Consider the following 19,397-nt stretch of genomic DNA (forward strand, 5'->3'; position numbering starts at 1 on the left):
ATGTGTCCCTGCAGCACAAAAGCAGTGTTGAGTCGCTGGGGGATATTTGTAGCAATAGCCAACAATACATTGTATGGGTCACAATTATACATTTCTCTTTTATGCCAAAAATCATTAGGATATTAAGTAAAGATCATGTTCCATGAAGATATTTAGTAAATGTCCTACCGTAAATATATCAAAACTTAATGTTTGATTAGTAATATGCATTGCTAAGAACTTCATTTGAACAACTTTAAAGCTGATTTTCTCAATGTTTAGATTTTTTTGCACCCTCAGATTCCAGATTTTCTAATATTGTGCTTTCCTAACACACCATACATCAATGGAAAGCGCATTATATTTCAGATTTCAGGTGATCAAACATTGACTGCTGTTGTGGTCCAGGGTCACATACAGGCTACTTCACAATCTCCCATCGCTACGTTCAAGCGGTTCAGATGATCGCCGAGCGTGACGCGTGCGGTACCTTTTCCCGGACGAGCAGCGTGATCGCAGGAATCCCGTTTGCGTTCTCGTTGCCTTTCGTGACGGCGACCTGCTTCAGGAACTCCACCTTCTTCTTACTGGCCAGAAAGATGATCCTGGTCTCGCAGAACAGCATGATGGTGTCGGTGAGCTCGTACCCGAACAGCCACGTCTGCGGACGGAGGACATGAGCACATGAGCATGCAGCATCTCTGATGCTACTCAGACTCTCAGGAGCGGGGTTGTGTTGCACCTGAAGGGCTGTAGACTTGGCGTAGACGATCTCCTCGTCGACTCCGACAGAAACCACGATGGCGTCCACCTTCCCGAACTCATCTTCTGCTTTCTGCCACAGAACAACAGCTGCACCAGTCACACGTTATGAAGACACTGGCTTTATCAAGCCTACACTTCTCTGAAGCAGCACTAAACGCTTATATTCGCAACCACACAACAATTGTTAGATTTTGCTACACATTATATCAAACATAATTGATATATATATACACAGTGGGTACGGAAAGTATTCAGACCCCCTTAAATTTTTCACTCTTTGTTATATTGCAGGCATTTGCTAAAATCATTTAGGACCATGTGATATTTCAGTTTTTCTTTTTTAATAAATCTGCAAAAATGTCAACAATTCTGTGTTTTTCTGTCAATATGGGGTGTTGTGTGTACATTAATGAGGAAAAAAATAACTTAAATGATTTTAGCAAATGGCTGCAATATAACAAAGAGTGAAAAATTTAAGGGGGTCTGAATACTTTCCGTACCCACTGTATATATATATATCAATTATGTTTGATATAATGTGTAGCAAAATCTAACAATTGTTGTGTGGTTGCGAATATAAGCGTTTAGTGCTGCTTCAGAGAAGTGTAGGCTTGATAAAGCCAGTGTCTTCATAACGTGTGACTGGTGCAGCTGTTGTTCTGTGGCAGAAAGCAGAAGATGAGTTCGGGAAGGTGGACGCCATCGTGGTTTCTGTCGGAGTCGACGAGGAGATCGTCTACGCCAAGTCTACAGCCCTTCAGGTGCAACACAACCCCGCTCCTGAGAGTCTGAGTAGCATCAGAGATGCTGCATGCTCATGTGCTCATGTCCTCCGTCCGCAGACGTGGCTGTTCGGGTACGAGCTCACCGACACCATCATGCTGTTCTGCGAGACCAGGATCATCTTTCTGGCCAGTAAGAAGAAGGTGGAGTTCCTGAAGCAGGTCGCCGTCACGAAAGGCAACGAGAACGCAAACGGGATTCCTGCGATCACGCTGCTCGTCCGGGAAAAGGTACCGCACGCGTCACGCTCGGCGATCATCTGAACCGCTTGAACGTAGCGATGGGAGATTGTGAAGTAGCCTGTATGTGACCCTGGACCACAACAGCAGTCAATGTTTGATCACCTGAAATCTGAAATATAATGCGCTTTCCATTGATGTATGGTGTGTTAGGAAAGCACAATATTAGAAAATCAGGAATCTGAGTGTGCAAAAAAATCTAAACATTGAGAAAATCAGCTTTAAAGTTGTTCAAATGAAGTTCTTAGCAATGCATATTACTAATCAAACATTAAGTTTTGATATATTTACGGTAGGACATTTACTAAATATCTTCATGGAACATGATCTTTACTTAATATCCTAATGATTTTTGGCATAAAAGAGAAATGTATAATTGTGACCCATACAATGTATTGTTGGCTATTGCTACAAATATCCCCCAGCGACTTAACACTGCTTTTGTGCTGCAGGGACACATATTTTAATAATTATTGTTAATTTGCATGGCTTGTTTTGTTTGTTTTATGGAGAGCTGGTCTAAACGGGCCATTAAGAGACTATTAACTACTACTCATCCTTATAAATACACAAGTGTGCACCGAAGTTCACCGAAATCACGTGACTTCGGCTTTTTGATACGGTGCAGTGCTTCACTACTTTAAAAGGGGTTTTTGATGTTTGTGTGACAGAACGAGAGCAACAAGGTGAACTTCGAGAAGATGATGGAAGCCGTCCGCGGAAGCAGAGACGGCAAGACGGTCGGCGTGTTCATGAAGGACAAGTTCCCGGGAGAGTACATGAAGAGCTGGAGCGACATGATCACGGCCGAGGGCCTGCAGAGGGTCTGTTTTACTGACGGTCACATGCAGAGCGTACGGAGCCGTGGCATGCCGTGAGTGAGCTGATGCCGTGTGTTTGTGGCGCTCTGGCAGGTGGACGTCAGCACGGCGGTGGCCTACACGATGGCGGTGAAGGAGGACGGAGAGCTGGCGCTCATGAAGAAGGCGGCTGCCGTCACCAGCGACGTCTTCACCAAGTTCTTCAAGGAGCGAGTGATGGAGATCGTGGACGCCGACGAGGTTCGTTCGCACACTTCTCTGCTCAGAGAAAGCACGTTCTCCAGGCTCACACGGGTTCAGAGCAGCTCACACGCGGTGAAAGCCGTGTGATATCAGTCCACGTGCACCAAAACAAACATTTTGGGCAGAAGCCGAACAAACTTAAACACTGGGCTGAAGGTCGAATACCGAGCGTGGTTTCTCTCATCTATTTTGCCCGTTTTTTCACCATTGCACAAATTAAATAGCCAACATGTGTCTATAAATCTATAACAAAACAACAATTTAAAGATGTTTACTTAACACTGAACATTTTTATCATTCTAGCAGACGCTATACCAACAAAGCACAATTTAACTTAAAATTAGTAAGTTGGTCAAATAATATTTTTTTGGCCATTTTTGAAACTTGAATCAGTTGGTGTGTTTTTTTTAAGGTCAAGGTCAAAGTTTATTTATATAGCACCTTAAAACAACACGAAGTGCTTCACAAGCAGAGCAAGATACACGCATATTAAAACAGAACGTGACAAGTAATCAATCCAATAACCTGAAAGAATAATAAAAACTACAATTTATAATAGTCAAAAAAACAGTCGTAGCCTGGTACATCACAAAAACTGCAACCCCTGGCATTAAAGAGATGCATGCAACATTTATGAAAAAAAAAACAAACAATTAAATGCAGCCTTTCTGAGCAGCAGAGCCTTCTTTTAAAACATTAGAATATATTACAGATTCCAGTTTGAACACTAAGTGTGAGTGTTACAATAAATGTATTAATAGAGCTCTAAAATGCAACAGTAAAATTACAATGCTAACAGCTATGAATGTTGATGGAGCTCTTGCTTGTTCTCAGCTCTTATTTAGGCAGAAACCCGCTCAAACCAAGCACTCGCGGAAGACCTCAGCGCTGCTTTTTGTTGACGACAGCAGATTTATAAATGATGTTTGTCGCATAAACCTGCCGTTGTTTTTGCTGCTGAATGTGTAAAATCCCTGTTATTAGTTATCGCAGTGGAGATCCAGAGCTGTGCTGTGGCTAGTGTTTTCCGGTCGTGGTCCGTCTGCTCACGTCTGTGTCTGTTCCTCAGAAAGTCAAGCACAGTCGTCTGGCCGAGTCGGTGGAGAAGGCCATCGAGGACCGGAAGTTTCTGGGCGGCGTGGACCCGTCGACGGTGGAGATGTGCTACCCTCCCATCATTCAGAGCGGCGGCAGCTACAGCCTGAAGTTCAGCGTGGTCAGGTGAGAGCCGCACGAGCTCATTCGTCTGACGGAGACGCTCCGGCGCTAAACCTCTGCATCTGTCTCCTCAGCGATAAGAACCACATGCACTTCGGCGCAATTACCTGCGCCATGGGCATCCGCTACAAGTCCTACTGCTCCAACCTGGTGCGCACGCTCATGGTGGACCCGCCGCAGGAAATGCAGGACAACTACAACTTCCTGCTGCAGGTGGAGGAGGAGCTTCTGAAGGAGATGAAGCACGGTGAGCCGGCGGAGCGAGAGTGTGTGTGTTAGTGTGTGAGTGTGTGTGTTAGTGGACGACCGATATGGGTTTTTTGACAGCCGATGCCGATATCTTGGAAAGCAGGGTGGCTGATATAAAGCCGATATAATAGTATTTATTTTAATTAATATTTGAAATCATTTGAAATGGATTAAAAATAATTGTGTAAAATAAACATACTTATACTTTAGAAGACAAAGCATTTTCACAAATAAATATCTAATAAAAATATAATTAAAAAGGAAGCAAGCACTATAACCAACAGGGCACACAGTATTCTGGGAAGTTTGTGTGCATTGGGAATCATATATATTTTTTCAAATAAAGCCAAGGTAACACTCATTTTACACACAGCACACAGTGAAAATGACATGAATATGGCAGTGGGCAAATGCATAAAGCGCAGCATAATTTGAAATCACTTGTAGAGGTCGACCGATTTTTTTTTTTCTCCATTCATCTCATAAAAGTGAGTTTGAGCAAATGATTATTGCAGGCTACAAGATAGTAATAGTAGTAGTAGCCTAATTCAGAGTAATAATACATTGCTCAAAACTTAAGCACCTTCTCAAAACAGTTCTGAAGCATGCTTTTTGTTCATGTTTGCTGACAGACACCAGTGTTTCCCACAGACTGCAGATTAATTCTCTGCCAGCAGGAGGCGCTTTGGGAACGGGAGATATAGCGGTTTCCCCGGTAACGGCTGTAATCAAATAAGCGCTGTGCTCACAGTCACAAACGCTACATTATCAAGCATTACAGGAAAGACGAAATGAAAATGACATCGAAGCTTTTCTGAAGAAACGCTGTATCTCTGTTCCGTAAGCGCTGCTGTGTTTACAGCGGTAACCAAGGAATATGAATTAAAATAAATCAAATTATATCGGCCATCCTGCTTTCCAAGATATCGGCATCGGCTGTCAAAAAACCCATATTGGTCGACCACTAGTCATATGACCCCTTTAAGCTTGTGTGTATGTATGAGTATCTATGTGAGTGTGTATGTTTGTGTATTTGTGTACTGTTTGTCTGTTTTAATGTGTTGGTGTGTGTGTGTGTGTGTGTGTGTGTGTGTTTGAGTGTGTGTGTGTTTGAGTGTGTGTGTGTGTGTGTGTTTGGGTATCTATGTGAGTGTGTATGTTTGTATACTGTTTGTCTGTTTTAATGTGTTTGTATTTGAGTATGTGTGTGTGTGCGTTTGAGTGTGTGTGTTGTGGAATGGTTTAATAATTAGTGTGTGTGTGTGTGTTGTGGAATGGTTTAATAATTAGTGTGTGTGTGTATGTGTGTGGATGTGGATGTGCGCGTTTGAGTGTGTGTGTGTTGTGGAATGGTTTAATAATTAGTGTGTGTGTGTTGTACAGGAGTAAAGCTGTGTGACGTCTATAACACCGTCCTGGAGTTCGTCAAGAAAGAGAAACCAGATCTGGTCAGCAAACTGACGAAAAACCTCGGGTTTGTGTCTGAAACGCTTCGCACTCAGATCATCGATATGAAGTGCGTAAAATGAGCCGCGTGTGACATACGTGTGTGTGTGTGTGTGTGTGTGTTGCAGGTTCGCTATGGGCATTGAGTTCAGAGAAGGATCGCTCGTACTGAACGCCAAAAATCAGTTCAAGCTCAAGAGAGGTGAGTGTGTGCCTGTTGTACAGCATTTATCATCATTGCATCAAGATACTAGCAACACTGTGTTTAAACTGTTTACCTTAAAATGAAGATTCATGATACTGTTTTAAAAGTGTATTGTGTGTAAAGTCTGCGTTGTACACGTTGTTGTGTGCATCTACAGTGTTGGGGAAAAATGTAATTGCAAATATTATCATCATTGCTTTTAATGTGTGTGTGTATATAATATAAACTCACTCTGAAACATGCAACACTTCCGTCTAATTCAGTTGCAGCTCTTTTAATAATTGCACTGCTGCGTTTGTGCAGGGATGGTGTTCAGCATCAGTCTGGGATTGGCTGACATGATCAACCAAGAGGCCAAGAAAGACGAGCAGAAAAAATATGCCTTGTTCATCGGAGACAGCATTCAGATCAATGAGGTGCGTAATGCTCCGCGCTTCACGGGCTGGAAACTCTCTCTCTGTGAAGCGCTCTTCAGTAATCCTCTGCTCCTGTTTGTGATCGCAGGAGGATCAAGCCACCGTCCTCACGCCCGTCAAGAAGAAGATCAAAAACGTTGGCATTTTCCTCAAGGTAACGACCGTCTGTCTCGAGCGTGCTCTTTTCAGTTTGACTGAACTCACTGGTCCAGCTCTCACGCACTGTACATGTACAATACACACACAAAACCTGCTGAGTGTGATTATTAGCCATTTTGGGATATTGCATTAAAAACGCTGGATTAAAATGCAAAGATGTGTGTAATGTGCTTAAATTAATGTGCATAAAACATGTGCTCAATTAAAGCAGGTACTTTTTTCCTCAATGTTTATTTGTTGATTATAGTTAAGTATTTAAAAAATTATATATAGAATTATATGGGCGTTTAAAAATAAAATAAGTGGTACTTGAAATTTAAAAAGAAAATAATATAAAAAATGAAAATATATAAAATATGTAGACCAGGGATGGTCAACTTTGATAGTGACGAGGGCCAGCATTTGTTCTCCTTTATACCAAGCGTCCAGATTACTAATCCACGTCCACACAGCTTTTACACTGTCTTACTCGGTTTCCTTTTATTGAAGGAAATTAATGTATAACTAATGTCATTTGTTTTTAAAGATTTTATTAAGTATAAAACTTGTGCAGTTATGCTAATTCAGAAGGAAATGTAAACATCTCAATTGCATTGTCTGTAAATTTGCCTACAAACAAATATACAGAGGTCCTTTTTTTTATCTGTAGCCTGCAGAACATTCTCAAAACAACCTAAAAGGATAGTTTAAAAAGGGCTTAATAAAAAAAAAAAAAACATAAAATAGCCTGGAATCTGCAGGATTTGTAAAATCAAATTTAAGACCTTTAAAGACCTTTTTAAGATCTGCACTTCACATTTCAGCCTTTAAACAATTTTTAAGAAAAGGGATGAGTCAAAAGTATCAATTATAATATATTAATTTAAACAATTATTATCAATTAGTTATTATATTAAATAACATGTAAATATATCTTGGTGTCTTAATTGTTTAGATTTTTATAATGCATGTGCTTTTTGTCGATCCACTGGTTCACATTTAAAAATATGTAGCAAAAAAAGCAGAAGGGCTTATTGAGAAAGCAGATTCGTTCTCTGCCAGCAGGAGGCGCTCTCGGGACGGCAGAAATACAGTGGTTTCCCCTGTAACCGCAGTACACACAGCTGACTGCAGCGCTCACGTTTATTCAGTGAAATCACAGCCTTTTGAAGTTTAATCGTCATATTAATCCATATAGCAATTCTTGTCTTTCCGTCCCCAAAGACCTCTTATAATTTAGACTGTTTGTATGTGTTTGAGTGTGTGTGTGTGTGTGTGTTTGAGTATCTATGTGAGTGTGTATGTTTGTATACTGTTTGTCTGTTTTAATGTGTTTGTATTTGAGTATGTGTGTGTGTGCGTTTGAGTGTGTGTGTTGTGGAATGGTTTAATAATTAGTGTGTGTGTGTTGTACAGGAGTAAAGCTGTGTGACGTCTATAACACCGTCCTGGAGTTCGTCAAGAAAGAGAAACCAGATCTGGTCAGCAAACTGACGAAAAACCTCGGGTTTGTGTCTGAAACGCTTCGCACTCAGATCATCGATATGAAGTGCGTAAAATGAGCCGCGTGTGACATACGTGTGTGTGTGTGTGTGTGTGTGTTGCAGGTTCGCTATGGGCATTGAGTTCAGAGAAGGATCGCTCGTACTGAACGCCAAAAATCAGTTCAAGCTCAAGAGAGGTGAGTGTGTGCCTGTTGTACAGCATTTATCATCATTGCATCAAGATACTAGCAACACTGTGTTTAAACTGTTTACCTTAAAATGAAGATTCATGATACTGTTTTAAAAGTGTATTGTGTGTAAAGTCTGCGTTGTACACGTTGTTGTGTGCATCTACAGTGTTGGGGAAAAATGTAATTGCAAATATTATCATCATTGCTTTTAATGTGTGTGTGTATATAATATAAACTCACTCTGAAACATGCAACACTTCCGTCTAATTCAGTTGCAGCTGTGTGTGTTGCAGGTTCGCTATGGGCATTGAGTTCAGAGAAGGATCGCTCGTACTGAACGCCAAAAATCAGTTCAAGCTCAAGAGAGGTGAGTGTGTGCCTGCTGTACAGCATTTATCATCATTGCATCAAGATACTAGCAACACTGTGTTTAAACTGTTTACCTTAAAATGAAGATTCATGATACTGTTTGAAAAGTGTATTGTGTGTAAAGTCTGCGTTGTACACGTTGTTGTGTGCATCTACAGTGTTGGGGAAAAATGTAATTGCAAATATTATCATCATTGCTTTTAATGTGTGTGTGTATATAATATAAACTCACTCTGAAACATGCAACACTTCCGTCTAATTCAGTTGCAGCTCTTTTAATAATTGCACTGCTGCGTTTGTGCAGGGATGGTGTTCAGCATCAGTCTGGGATTGGCTGACATGATCAACCAAGAGGCCAAGAAAGACGAGCAGAAAAAATATGCCCTGTTCATCGGAGACAGCATTCAGATCAATGAGGTGCGTAATGCTCCGCGCTTCACGGGCTGGAAACTCTCTCTCTGTGAAGCGCTCTTCAGTAATCCTCTGCTCCTGTTTGTGATCGCAGGAGGATCAAGCCACCGTCCTCACGCCCGTCAAGAAGAAGATCAAAAACGTTGGCATTTTCCTCAAGGTAACGACCGTCTGTCTCGAGCGTGCTCTTTTCAGTTTGACTGAACTCACTGGTCCAGCTCTCACGCACTGTACATGTACAATACACACACAAAACCTGCTGAGTGTGATTATTAGCCATTTTGGGATATTGCATTAAAAACGCTGGATTAAAATGCAAAGATGTGTGTAATGTGCTTAAATTAATGTGCATAAAACATGTGCTCAATTAAAGCAGGTACTTTTTTCCTCAATGTTTATTTGTTGATTATAGTTAAGTATTTAAAAAATTATATATAGAATTATATGGGCGTTTAAAAATAAAATAAGTGGTACTTGAAATTTAAAAAGAAAATAATATAAAAAATGAAAATATATAAAATATGTAGACCAGGGATGGTCAACTTTGATAGTGACGAGGGCCAGCATTTGTTCTCCTTTATACCAAGCGTCCAGATTACTAATCCACGTCCACACAGCTTTTACACTGTCTTACTCGGTTTCCTTTTATTGAAGGAAATTAATGTATAACTAATGTCATTTGTTTTTAAAGATTTTATTAAGTATAAAACTTGTGCAGTTATGCTAATTCAGAAGGAAATGTAAACATCTCAATTGCATTGTCTGTAAATTTGCCTACAAACAAATATACAGAGGTCCTTTTTTTTATCTGTAGCCTGCAGAACATTCTCAAAACAACCTAAAAGGATAGTTTAAAAAGGGCTTAAAAAAAAAAAAAAAAACATAAAATAGCCTGGAATCTGCAGGATTTGTAAAATCAAATTTAAGACCTTTAAAGACCTTTTTAAGATCTGCACTTCACATTTCAGCCTTTAAACAATTTTTAAGAAAAGGGATGAGTCAAAAGTATCAATTATAATATATTAATTTAAACAATTATTATCAATTAGTTATTATATTAAATAACATGTAAATATATCTTGGTGTCTTAATTGTTTAGATTTTTATAATGCATGTGCTTTTTGTCGATCCACTGGTTCACATTTAAAAATATGTAGCAAAAAAAGCAGAAGGGCTTATTGAGAAAGCAGATTCGTTCTCTGCCAGCAGGAGGCGCTCTCGGGACGGCAGAAATACAGTGGTTTCCCCTGTAACCGCAGTACACACAGCTGACTGCAGCGCTCACGTTTATTCAGTGAAATCACAGCCTTTTGAAGTTTAATCGTCATATTAATCCATATAGCAATTCTTGTCTTTCCGTCCCCAAAGACCTCTTATAATTTAGACTGTTTGTACCATTTAAGAGTTTGCATGGCCTTACATGTAAACAATTTAACTGAAGACGTTTGAAACCCTAATAAGAACATAGCTCAGTGCAAACATTTCTGTCATGCATTTGGCAAAAAGCTTTTGTTGACTATGAATTTTACCTTTGAAATTTGAGGCAAGTGCAACTCTAAAAATAACTGAAATAAACTTCAATAATAGATATATAAACTGATAAAAAAATTGAATGAGGAATATATAAAAATCATGTAGACCAATTTAAATTAATATTTATTTAAAATGAAGTAGATCTTAACTGAAATAAAATATGAAAACATAATCTGTTTCAGCTAGACACTAAAGTAAACATTAAGTTTACATCAAGTATAAAAAAACCTAATAAATAACTAAATATGAAAATTATATTAAAACAGTTTCTAAAATGGAAAAAAATACATAAAAATAAAACAAAAATAAGAATTCAAAATGTATAAGGAAAAATAGAGTAGTGCATTTTAATGGTTTGTGGTCATTGGCATTATTTTAGGATTATTATGCAGAAAAAATATTCACAGGCTTCCTCAGGTGCCAACATTTGTATTATTATTATTATTATTTTGCACCAGTTTCCCACAAAGTGATTTTGTTCTCTTGTACACATGCAACATAAACAGTGGAATATCGCATTAAATATTAGCAAACAAAGCAATTTCTCACAACGTTTGGACACAAATATATCTATAGAGTTTATAAATGTATGTGGAAGTTGCCTGGAAACCGTGTTACTGTCTGTTTCTAGAACGCCGATGAAGAGGACGAGGAGGAAGAGGACGATAACGCCGAGGAGCTGCTGGGGAAAGGAGCTCGCAGCGCCGCCCTGCTGGCAGACAGAACCAGGGTATGTGCCTCCTTCCTGTTCACTGACCCTCAAAACTCACCCGTCTCAGCCGCCTGTTCTCATTCTCTCTTCTGATTGGTCAGAATGAGATGACTGCTGAGGAGAAGAGGCGGACCCATCAGAGAGAGCTGGCCAATCAGGTGAACGAGGAGGCCAAGCGGCGTCTGACGGAGCAGAAGGGAGGACAGCAGATACAGAAGTACGAGGATGAACGCTTTCACACCACTTCAGTTCGTTTGTGACCCTGGAGCACAAAACCAGTCATACGGGTCAATTTTTTAAAATTGAGATGTATGCATCAGCTGAAAGCTGAATAAATAGGTTTGCATTGATGTATGGTTTGTTAGGATCTGACAATATGTGGCTGAGATACAACTATTTGAAAATCTGGAATCTGAGGGTGCAAAAAAACCTAAATATTGAGAAAATCATCTTTAAAGTTGTTCAAATGAAGTTCTTAGCAATGCACATTACTAATCAAACATTAAGTTTTGATATATTTACGGTAAGACATTTACAAAATATCTTCATGGAACATGATCTTTACTTAATATCCTAATGATTTTTGGCATAAAAGAAAAATCTATAATTGTGACCCATACATATACGTCACGGTAGTTTGACACAAACGCTCTTCTCTTCTCACGTTTCTGCCTCAGAGCCAGAAAGTCGAACGTGTCGTATAAGACCGTCTCCCAGATGCCCCGCGAGAAGGACATCAGAGACATGAAGATCTTCATCGATAAGAAGTACGAGACGGTCGTCATGCCCGTGTTCGGCATCGCCACGCCGTTCCACATCGCCACCATCAAGGTAAAGGCATCTGCCGCGGAGCGATATCTGAGGCGCTTCGGCTTCGTCTGAGTCTCTGTCGTGTGTTTGCAGAACATCAGCATGTCTGTGGAAGGAGATTACACGTATCTGAGGATAAACTTCTTCGTGCCGGGCAGCTCGCTCGGACGCCACGACGGGAACATCTTCCCCAACCCCGAGGCCACGTTTGTCAAAGAGATGTAAGCCTCTCCAAACCTATTACTGGGCTTTTTTGATTAGTGTAACACTACGAAATCAGTCCTGTGGTTGGTCACTGTGTCAGCCAACACCTAAAGACTGTCTAAAGCGTATCGGAGCATATTTTTAGTGTACGTTTTTGGGATATTGCATTGTTGCATTGAATGCTGGAGAAAAACGACAAGATATGCATTAAAAGATGAGCTTAAAATAAAAAAATATGTATTAAAATTAAAAAAGAGACTCTTTTTCAAATCAATATTTATTTGGTTATCATAGTTCTTAAACTAAACACATTTTTTTTTTTACAAGGAGGAGCTGGAGTTTGACGTTCCTTTCAGAGATCTCGGGTGAGTCGGATAAAATCAGGTCGTGTCGTAAGTCTGGCCGCATTGCCACTTAACCGCACTGAACATACTCGAATGCTCCCATATGATTTCAATTAAAAACAGTGGGTCTCGTTCACTAACCGCACAGGAATTTGTCAAATCCGAGTACGAATGTTTTACAAATCACAATTCATTTGATCAGAACTTTTCTGCTCAAATTTATTCTAAATTTACAAAAAATGTGGAAACAACTGAAACCCAGACATAAGAATCACACTGTGCTCTGCCTTGTAAAGAGGAACACAAAAGTGTTGCGAAAACACAATTTCTTGGCAACGCAGAAGTTTTGCGAGCGAACGCACAGTTTCATGCGGAAATGCAGGAGTTTTGAGAATGCACACAATGTTAGTGGACAGAAACCAAAGTTCACGCAAGATAACGCAAAGTTTCTTGGATGAAACACAAAGCTTTCCAGAAAACACAAAGGTTTTGCTGGTGAAAGTTTACCGTAGGAACGCAAAACCTCTGTAAGTGAATATAATGTTTCTTGTGAGAACACAAAACATGATATTTTTGACACCTAATGGTACTTTAAACGGGTCAAAATTACATTTCAAAGGTGACATATCATGAAAATCTGACTTTTCCAGGTGTTAAGTGCTATAATCAGGTCTCCGGTGCATCTACCAACCAAGCAAACGTGAAAAAGATTAACCCAGTAACTTTGTTTTGGGAAGCCTTTTTCTGCAAGCGTCTGAGAAAACCAGCGCGTCTGATTTCGCTCCCTTGGTGACGTGGCAAAGGGATCTCATTATAATATTACCGCCCCTTAATCTGTAAGTTTACACCCACGGCGCCGTCACAACGGTGTAGCAGCTCTAATGCCATGGAGAAAGTTTGAGCTCAAGTCCCAGCTTCAGAGGAGACAACAGAGCAGTGGATTTATTGATTTATTTACTGTATATTGCTGCTGCCACACAGATCTCAAATAAACAAGCTATTCATTTCCCAGCTGTTTACCTTCACAGACATAACCCACTGTTTTTGTAACTCGTGTGTGTTTTTAACGTAAACTTGTGTATGAATGAGAGCTTAGTTTAGTACTCGCATGCTGCGACAGCCGCTTTCTGTGCGTGTGCTTCAGATGTGTGCGCTCAGAAAACCTTTTATCAGAAGTTTAAACTCATATGGTTTAAAACGCATGATTTCAGTGTGATAAACATGATAATCAGAACCAAAACAGATGTTTTTAGCAGATAGGAGCTATTCTGGAAAAGGGGGCGGGGACTCCGGGGAGCAGCCGCTCATTTGCATTTAAAGAGACGGGCCCGAAAAACAGCGTGTTTCTGCTTCCACTCAAAATAGGCATTTTCAGAATGATATACTAAATGATCTGTGGAGTATTTTGAGCTGAAACTTCACAGATTCATTCTGGGGACACCAGAGACTTATATTACATATTGTAAAAAGGGGCATAATACGTCTCCTTTAAAAAAATAATTGTGTATTTTTAATCATTATTATTATTATTTATTTATTTATTTATTTTTGTTACGTTTTATTCCCATTTTTTATCATTTATTTGCCGGAGTGGGAGAAATGCATACAATTTCGCAATGTTTCTCAGGGAAACCTGTCTTGCAAATCAGTGCAGGGTTTATTGAGAACACAAGTTTTGCAAGTGAACCCAGTGTTTCTTGGGAAAATGCAAAATGTTTGAGAGAAATTTTGCAAGTTAACGCAAAGTGTATTACGGAAACACAAACGTTTTGCGAGCAGTCATAATTTTTCTTGGGGTAATGCAAAACTTTTGAGAACAACTTTCGCTAAATTACTCTGGGAGTCGGGTTTGATGAACAAATGCAGAGTTTATTGGAAATGCGGAAGTTTTGCAAGCAAACAAAGTTTCTTGGGGGAGAATGCATATGTTTTGCAAGTGAATGCGAAGTTTATCGGGGGGAATTATGAACGGTTATAAAGCAATGATTGTGCAAAAAAGTCCTAATATGGATATTCTGTTATATTTTATGCTAATTATTAACCTCAGGTACGCAGTCGCTTCTTTGATTTACTTTAAATACATTAATATTGGGGCAAGATTAGGAACAAAGTCATGTTGTTGTGAGTTAGCCAGAATGTTTTCACGAGAAGTACTGAAAATTAATTATCTATGTAATTATTAGCAAGTGAGACCCAGTGGCTTTTCCCCAAAGCGCTCTGTAAGTAGTAGTTTAATCATCACCTGATGTTGTTTTTGCGTTTCAGGTTCCAAGGCGCCCCCTACAGGAGCACCTGCCTGCTGCAGCCCACGTCTAGCTCCCTCTGTAACGTCACGGAATGGGTGAGTGTCTCGCCAAACGAAAACCATACCGTGCCACAAACGCCCGTCCTAATTAGGGTTTGAATTTTATCAAGTCGTATTCAGATTCTTATCGATTCCCAGTTCCGATTCCAGTGTGGTTGAAAAAATGAAGCCAAACATATTCATTCTGTCTCTCTTTCTGGAAAACATGTAATTGCTGCTGACCAGATGTCGCATAGGTCATACAAGACTGACTCGTGCATTTTTGCTTAAAGGTGAAGACCCTACTCAGTGTATGTTTTGCAAGGTTCCCCTTTCTGATAAACATAGTTTATAAAACAGGTATTTCCGGTCCTTGATTCTGATTGGCTGAGCCGAAGCTGTTGTAAATTACTCTACAAAGTAACGTACACCTTGGTTTACTTCTGTGTGTTGCTCGGCGACCACTTTGTTGGAACCAACTACATTGTTTGGTGGAAGAATACTGTTTTTATTAATATCATTACACTTTATTCGCTCTGTTTTATTTTGTGAAACCTTACTACGTATATGGAATAACCGTTTTATAAAAGCAGTAACCCCCGTGAAGCTGTGGTTTACAGTGAATTTATAACAGCTAAGGGGTTTTAGGCACTCCGCTTCGTGGGGCTTATTGCTTTATTATTGGACTTTCCAGCTTTTAATGTACAGAGAAAACTCGTTTATGAAGTGAACTCACTTAAAGAGTTATTTAGTAAAACTTTGCTGGGAAAAGTTTTTGAATTTTTATCACGTTAATGTAAAAAAATCTTGTGTGATTATAACTTGTTTGTTTGTTTGCTGGTTTTTATTGTATTTGTTATACTTGTATTTTTTAAATTGTTTTTGCCATGAAAATAGCCTTTGATGCTGACATGGCTATATATATATATATATATATATATTAATTGCTGCTGAATACCATGAAAAAATCAGCCGGCTACATAAAAACTGGACTCGATTAGGAGCTGTTTGTGTGCAAAATAGAGCGGCACGATTTTGGATTAATCTGGGGTTTTTTAATCTTTTTTTTTTATTATTTTTATAATTGGAGGTTGTAGTTCTCTCAATTCTGAAGAAAAAAAAATTAGACCACTAAACAATCTCATGGAATCATTCAATGACTCACTCAATATCTACTTGTTTCATTATTGGTTGAATCAGTGGTTTTGAATGAATCACTTGAATGAATGATTCAAAGACAAAATTGGCCTACATTTTTAACAGCCCCTTTTCACCACAAAAAAAAAATGTGCACACTGGAATTGATAGGCGGTATTTAAATGTACATTTTACAACACATCTGATTCCTGACCTTAAGTATCCAATTCTGGAATTGGAATTGATTTTCGATTCCCAACCATAGTCCTAATGACCCATCTCTCCCTCTCAAAGCCCCCGTTCGTGGTGACGCTCGACGAGGTGGAGTTGGTTCATTTCGAGCGAGTCCAGTTTCACCTGAAGAACTTCGATGTGGTCATCGTTTATAAAGACTACAACAAGAAAGTCACGATGATCAACGCCGTGCCCGTCAACTCTCTGGACCCCATCAAAGAGTGGCTCAAGTAAGCTGACGTGCCGGCCGCACCGCTCTCGTCTGAGACGCTTGCAGTGTGAGTGAACGTGTTGTGTGTCTGTGTGCAGCTCGTGCGATATCAAGTACACGGAGGGCGTACAGTCTCTGAACTGGACCAAGATCATGAAGACCATTGTGGACGATCCCGAGGGCTTTTTCGAGCAGGGCGGCTGGTCCTTCCTCGATCCGGAGAGTGAGGTAAGACGTCTTGCTGTGATCAGCCTGACCTGGGTGTCTTGTGGTGGTTTAGGGTGTGCTCATACTTGTAGTTCGGTTAATTTGGTCCGGACCAAAAAGGAAAATTATTAATTTGGTCCTGGTCCGCTTAGCATTCACATTGGCATTTTTGACAGCGAACCTAAAGGCATAGTTATATGTTCACAACCTGATTGGTCGGCTTGAATGATGTATATATCGTGACTGAACTCACCGAACACCCCAAACAAAAGGTGCGTTATGCCTGTTTCACACATACTCCATCTGCAGTGCGTGTGCGTTGCGGGGGTTTTTACGCACCCATGTTAACGGATTAGAGCTTTCACACTGCACGCGGTTGCGGTCCGTCAGTGCGCTACAGGTGCGGCGCGTCTGCAGCAGTGCAGCGATCGTTTACGCACCGAGTCTATTTTTGCTGTGCTGCACGCGCTGAATTAAAGTGACAGCGCTTTGTTCACGGTTAAAATGAACATGGATTGAGACTGAAATGTAGTAATTTCACAATAAATAGATATAATTAAAGTCTACTGTGTTTCACGGGCTTTTTGTTTAAAACAAATAAAAGTGCACTTTTAGAGATACAAGGCAACATATGCACGTGTGTCTTGTGGAGGTAGAAAAACAAAGTTCTTTAAGACCCGCTGGACTGTTTGTAATAAAGATTTAAATGTAAAAGGCACGAGAGCCGACTGTTTCTGTCAGTGGTAAGTTTTAATTTAAAATATTTGTGATAACCTAACACAAGAAAGCTATATGCTGTATTCAAATGTGTTTCCACTTGCTTGAGCAACTTAATATACACATCTAAAAGCCAAATGCATTTAATACGCTGTTTATATTAATTGAGTTTAAACGTGAATACATCTATGAAAGATTGTGTTAACTGTACTGTGTTAAAAGAAGATCACAGTGCTGAAAAAGCACTTTCAGTATAGGCTAACTACGTTTGGATTTGAAATCAAAATAATGGATAAATGATGTGTTTGTGGTATACAGCCGCGGATCAGGAGCGAACTGCAAATGCGTCCTGTGTGAAAGCACAACGAGTCCGTGCTGCTTCTGCACCGCATACGTAACGCACTCGGACCGCACACGCACTGCAGACGGAGTATGTGTGAAACAGGCGTTAGACTTAAAGTGGCGCTGCGGGTGTATGATATCAAACAGGGATGCACCGAATGTTCAGGAACCGAAATTATTCGGCCGAAAATAGAAAAAAAAAGCTCTTTCGGTGTTCGGCTGAACAAGCGAAAAGACTGAATAAACTCGAAAAACCGTATTCGGTATTCAGCCTTCGCCCCAGTGTTTCATTTTGTTCGGCTTCGGCTAAGAATTTTCATTTCGGTGCATCCCTAATATGAAAGCACCCATTAACTGATCGGTCTGCTCAGCGCCGCTCTAAGTCGAACACAACTAATGCCGTCTGCTGGACTAAGCGCGCTCATTCTTGCGTGTACATACTGTATAATTTTATTTTCACCACCTGCAAACTCACAAGGAACTCGTAAAAGAATTTGCATCATTTGCCCTCTGCTCATTTTGTTTTGGTTACACCGCGTCGTCAAATCATGTCGCATAGCGTCGCATCTTGTCATTACTTCCCGTTTTTGGTTCGTTTAGAAGTATTTGGTCCGTGTTGCGTTCATATATCATTCGGACCGCACCAGAGTTCGTCTGGACCAAGACCCATCTTTTTAGCGGTCTCGATCCGCTTGTTTGGTTTGCACCAGGGTTCGGATGGCAGCGTTCACACTTACTCAAACGAACCGCTCTAACAGAGCAATCACACCAGAGTTCGTTTTAATCGAACCAGACATGACAAGTGTGAACGCACCATTACCGTTAAGTTTAAGATGTTTACAATAAGTCATTTGTTTTATTTCAAGGAACACTTTTTTATTGTATTTGTTTTTGTTACCTACAATAACCTTGGTTGAGGTTTTGTCTGTAATTTACTATTTATTAATCTGGAATTATTATTTAAATATTTTAAACTTGTGTGAAAATTACTACTACAACAACTACTAATAATAATCTTAACGATGATGACACTAGTAGTAATAATAATGAACTGTATCTAGCGTATTTAAAGATTATTGATTATTATCAATTTGTGTTATTTGATTTTTAGATAAATATATTTAGTTAATTCGAAGTAGAAATTAAATTTCATTTAAACTAACAAACATGATGTTGTGGTTGTTGTTTGGTTTTAGTTAGCTATAATAACCCTGGAGACCTAGCATCTGAAAGCTTAATGCTCGTTTAATCTGCAGTTATTAAATATTCACCTGAGCACCGAATTATTTGGACGCTAACGTCGTAGTGTTTCTGTGTCTCAGGGAAGCGGTGCGGAGGACGATTCCGGGTCCGAGATGGCGGACGAGACGTTTAACCCCTCAGCTGATGATGAAGAGGTGGAGGAAGAGGAGGACAGCGATGAAGATTACTCATCGGAGACAGAGGACTCGAGTAACGTTGCTGCTCCGATACATTACTCGTATAGATCCTGATTATGTTTGAATTTTTAAATAAAATTAAGTTATTAAGCTTTAAAGTTTTTTTTTTTTGTAGATGAATTAGTTGTATTTAGATTCAGTTATCGTTATTGGATTTTTATCCACTTTGTGTATTTTGTGACATGATAATTGTTGGTTTGCTTCCTTTGTTGAACATCAGCCACTTTGATTGAGTTTTAGTTTAGCTGTGTGTGTGTGTGTGTGTG

At 39.7% G+C, this 19,397-nt stretch overlaps 1 protein-coding gene and 1 long non-coding RNA gene across 2 annotated transcripts in view; one reads left to right on the forward strand and one right to left on the reverse strand.

Moving 5' to 3' along the window:
* Positions 1 to 477: 477 nt before the first annotated feature.
* On the reverse strand, positions 478 to 862 carry LOC107574557 (uncharacterized). The gene is made up of 2 exons (XR_001607688.1): positions 722 to 862; positions 478 to 640 (listed from the first exon to the last, which is right to left on the reverse strand). It is a non-coding gene; the product is annotated as an uncharacterized lncRNA (long non-coding RNA).
* A 517-nt stretch (positions 863 to 1,379) lies between these two features.
* Positions 1,380 to 19,397, forward strand: part of LOC107574555 (FACT complex subunit SPT16-like) — a gene marked incomplete at its 5' end in the record, with an annotated part of 19,942 nt that continues 1,924 nt past the window's right edge. The window contains 19 exons of the mRNA XM_016261007.1: positions 1,380 to 1,505; positions 1,587 to 1,757; positions 2,438 to 2,590; positions 2,681 to 2,827; positions 3,900 to 4,051; positions 4,123 to 4,295; positions 5,681 to 5,771; positions 5,872 to 5,945; positions 6,252 to 6,364; positions 6,453 to 6,518; positions 11,122 to 11,220; positions 11,304 to 11,419; positions 11,880 to 12,033; positions 12,106 to 12,234; positions 12,544 to 12,581; positions 14,826 to 14,901; positions 16,276 to 16,445; positions 16,525 to 16,654; positions 19,015 to 19,144. Coding sequence (XP_016116493.1) covers positions 1,380 to 1,505; positions 1,587 to 1,757; positions 2,438 to 2,590; positions 2,681 to 2,827; positions 3,900 to 4,051; positions 4,123 to 4,295; positions 5,681 to 5,771; positions 5,872 to 5,945; positions 6,252 to 6,364; positions 6,453 to 6,518; positions 11,122 to 11,220; positions 11,304 to 11,419; positions 11,880 to 12,033; positions 12,106 to 12,234; positions 12,544 to 12,581; positions 14,826 to 14,901; positions 16,276 to 16,445; positions 16,525 to 16,654; positions 19,015 to 19,144 — 2,308 coding nt within the window. The remainder of the gene's footprint in view (positions 1,506 to 1,586; positions 1,758 to 2,437; positions 2,591 to 2,680; positions 2,828 to 3,899; positions 4,052 to 4,122; positions 4,296 to 5,680; positions 5,772 to 5,871; positions 5,946 to 6,251; positions 6,365 to 6,452; positions 6,519 to 11,121; positions 11,221 to 11,303; positions 11,420 to 11,879; positions 12,034 to 12,105; positions 12,235 to 12,543; positions 12,582 to 14,825; positions 14,902 to 16,275; positions 16,446 to 16,524; positions 16,655 to 19,014; positions 19,145 to 19,397) is intronic.

The sequence above is a fragment of the Sinocyclocheilus grahami genome, unplaced genomic scaffold (genome assembly GCF_001515645.1).
Source record: "Sinocyclocheilus grahami isolate Dianchi unplaced genomic scaffold, SAMN03320097.WGS_v1.1 scaffold2267.1, whole genome shotgun sequence".
NCBI classification, from domain to species: Eukaryota; Metazoa; Chordata; class Actinopteri; order Cypriniformes; family Cyprinidae; genus Sinocyclocheilus; species Sinocyclocheilus grahami.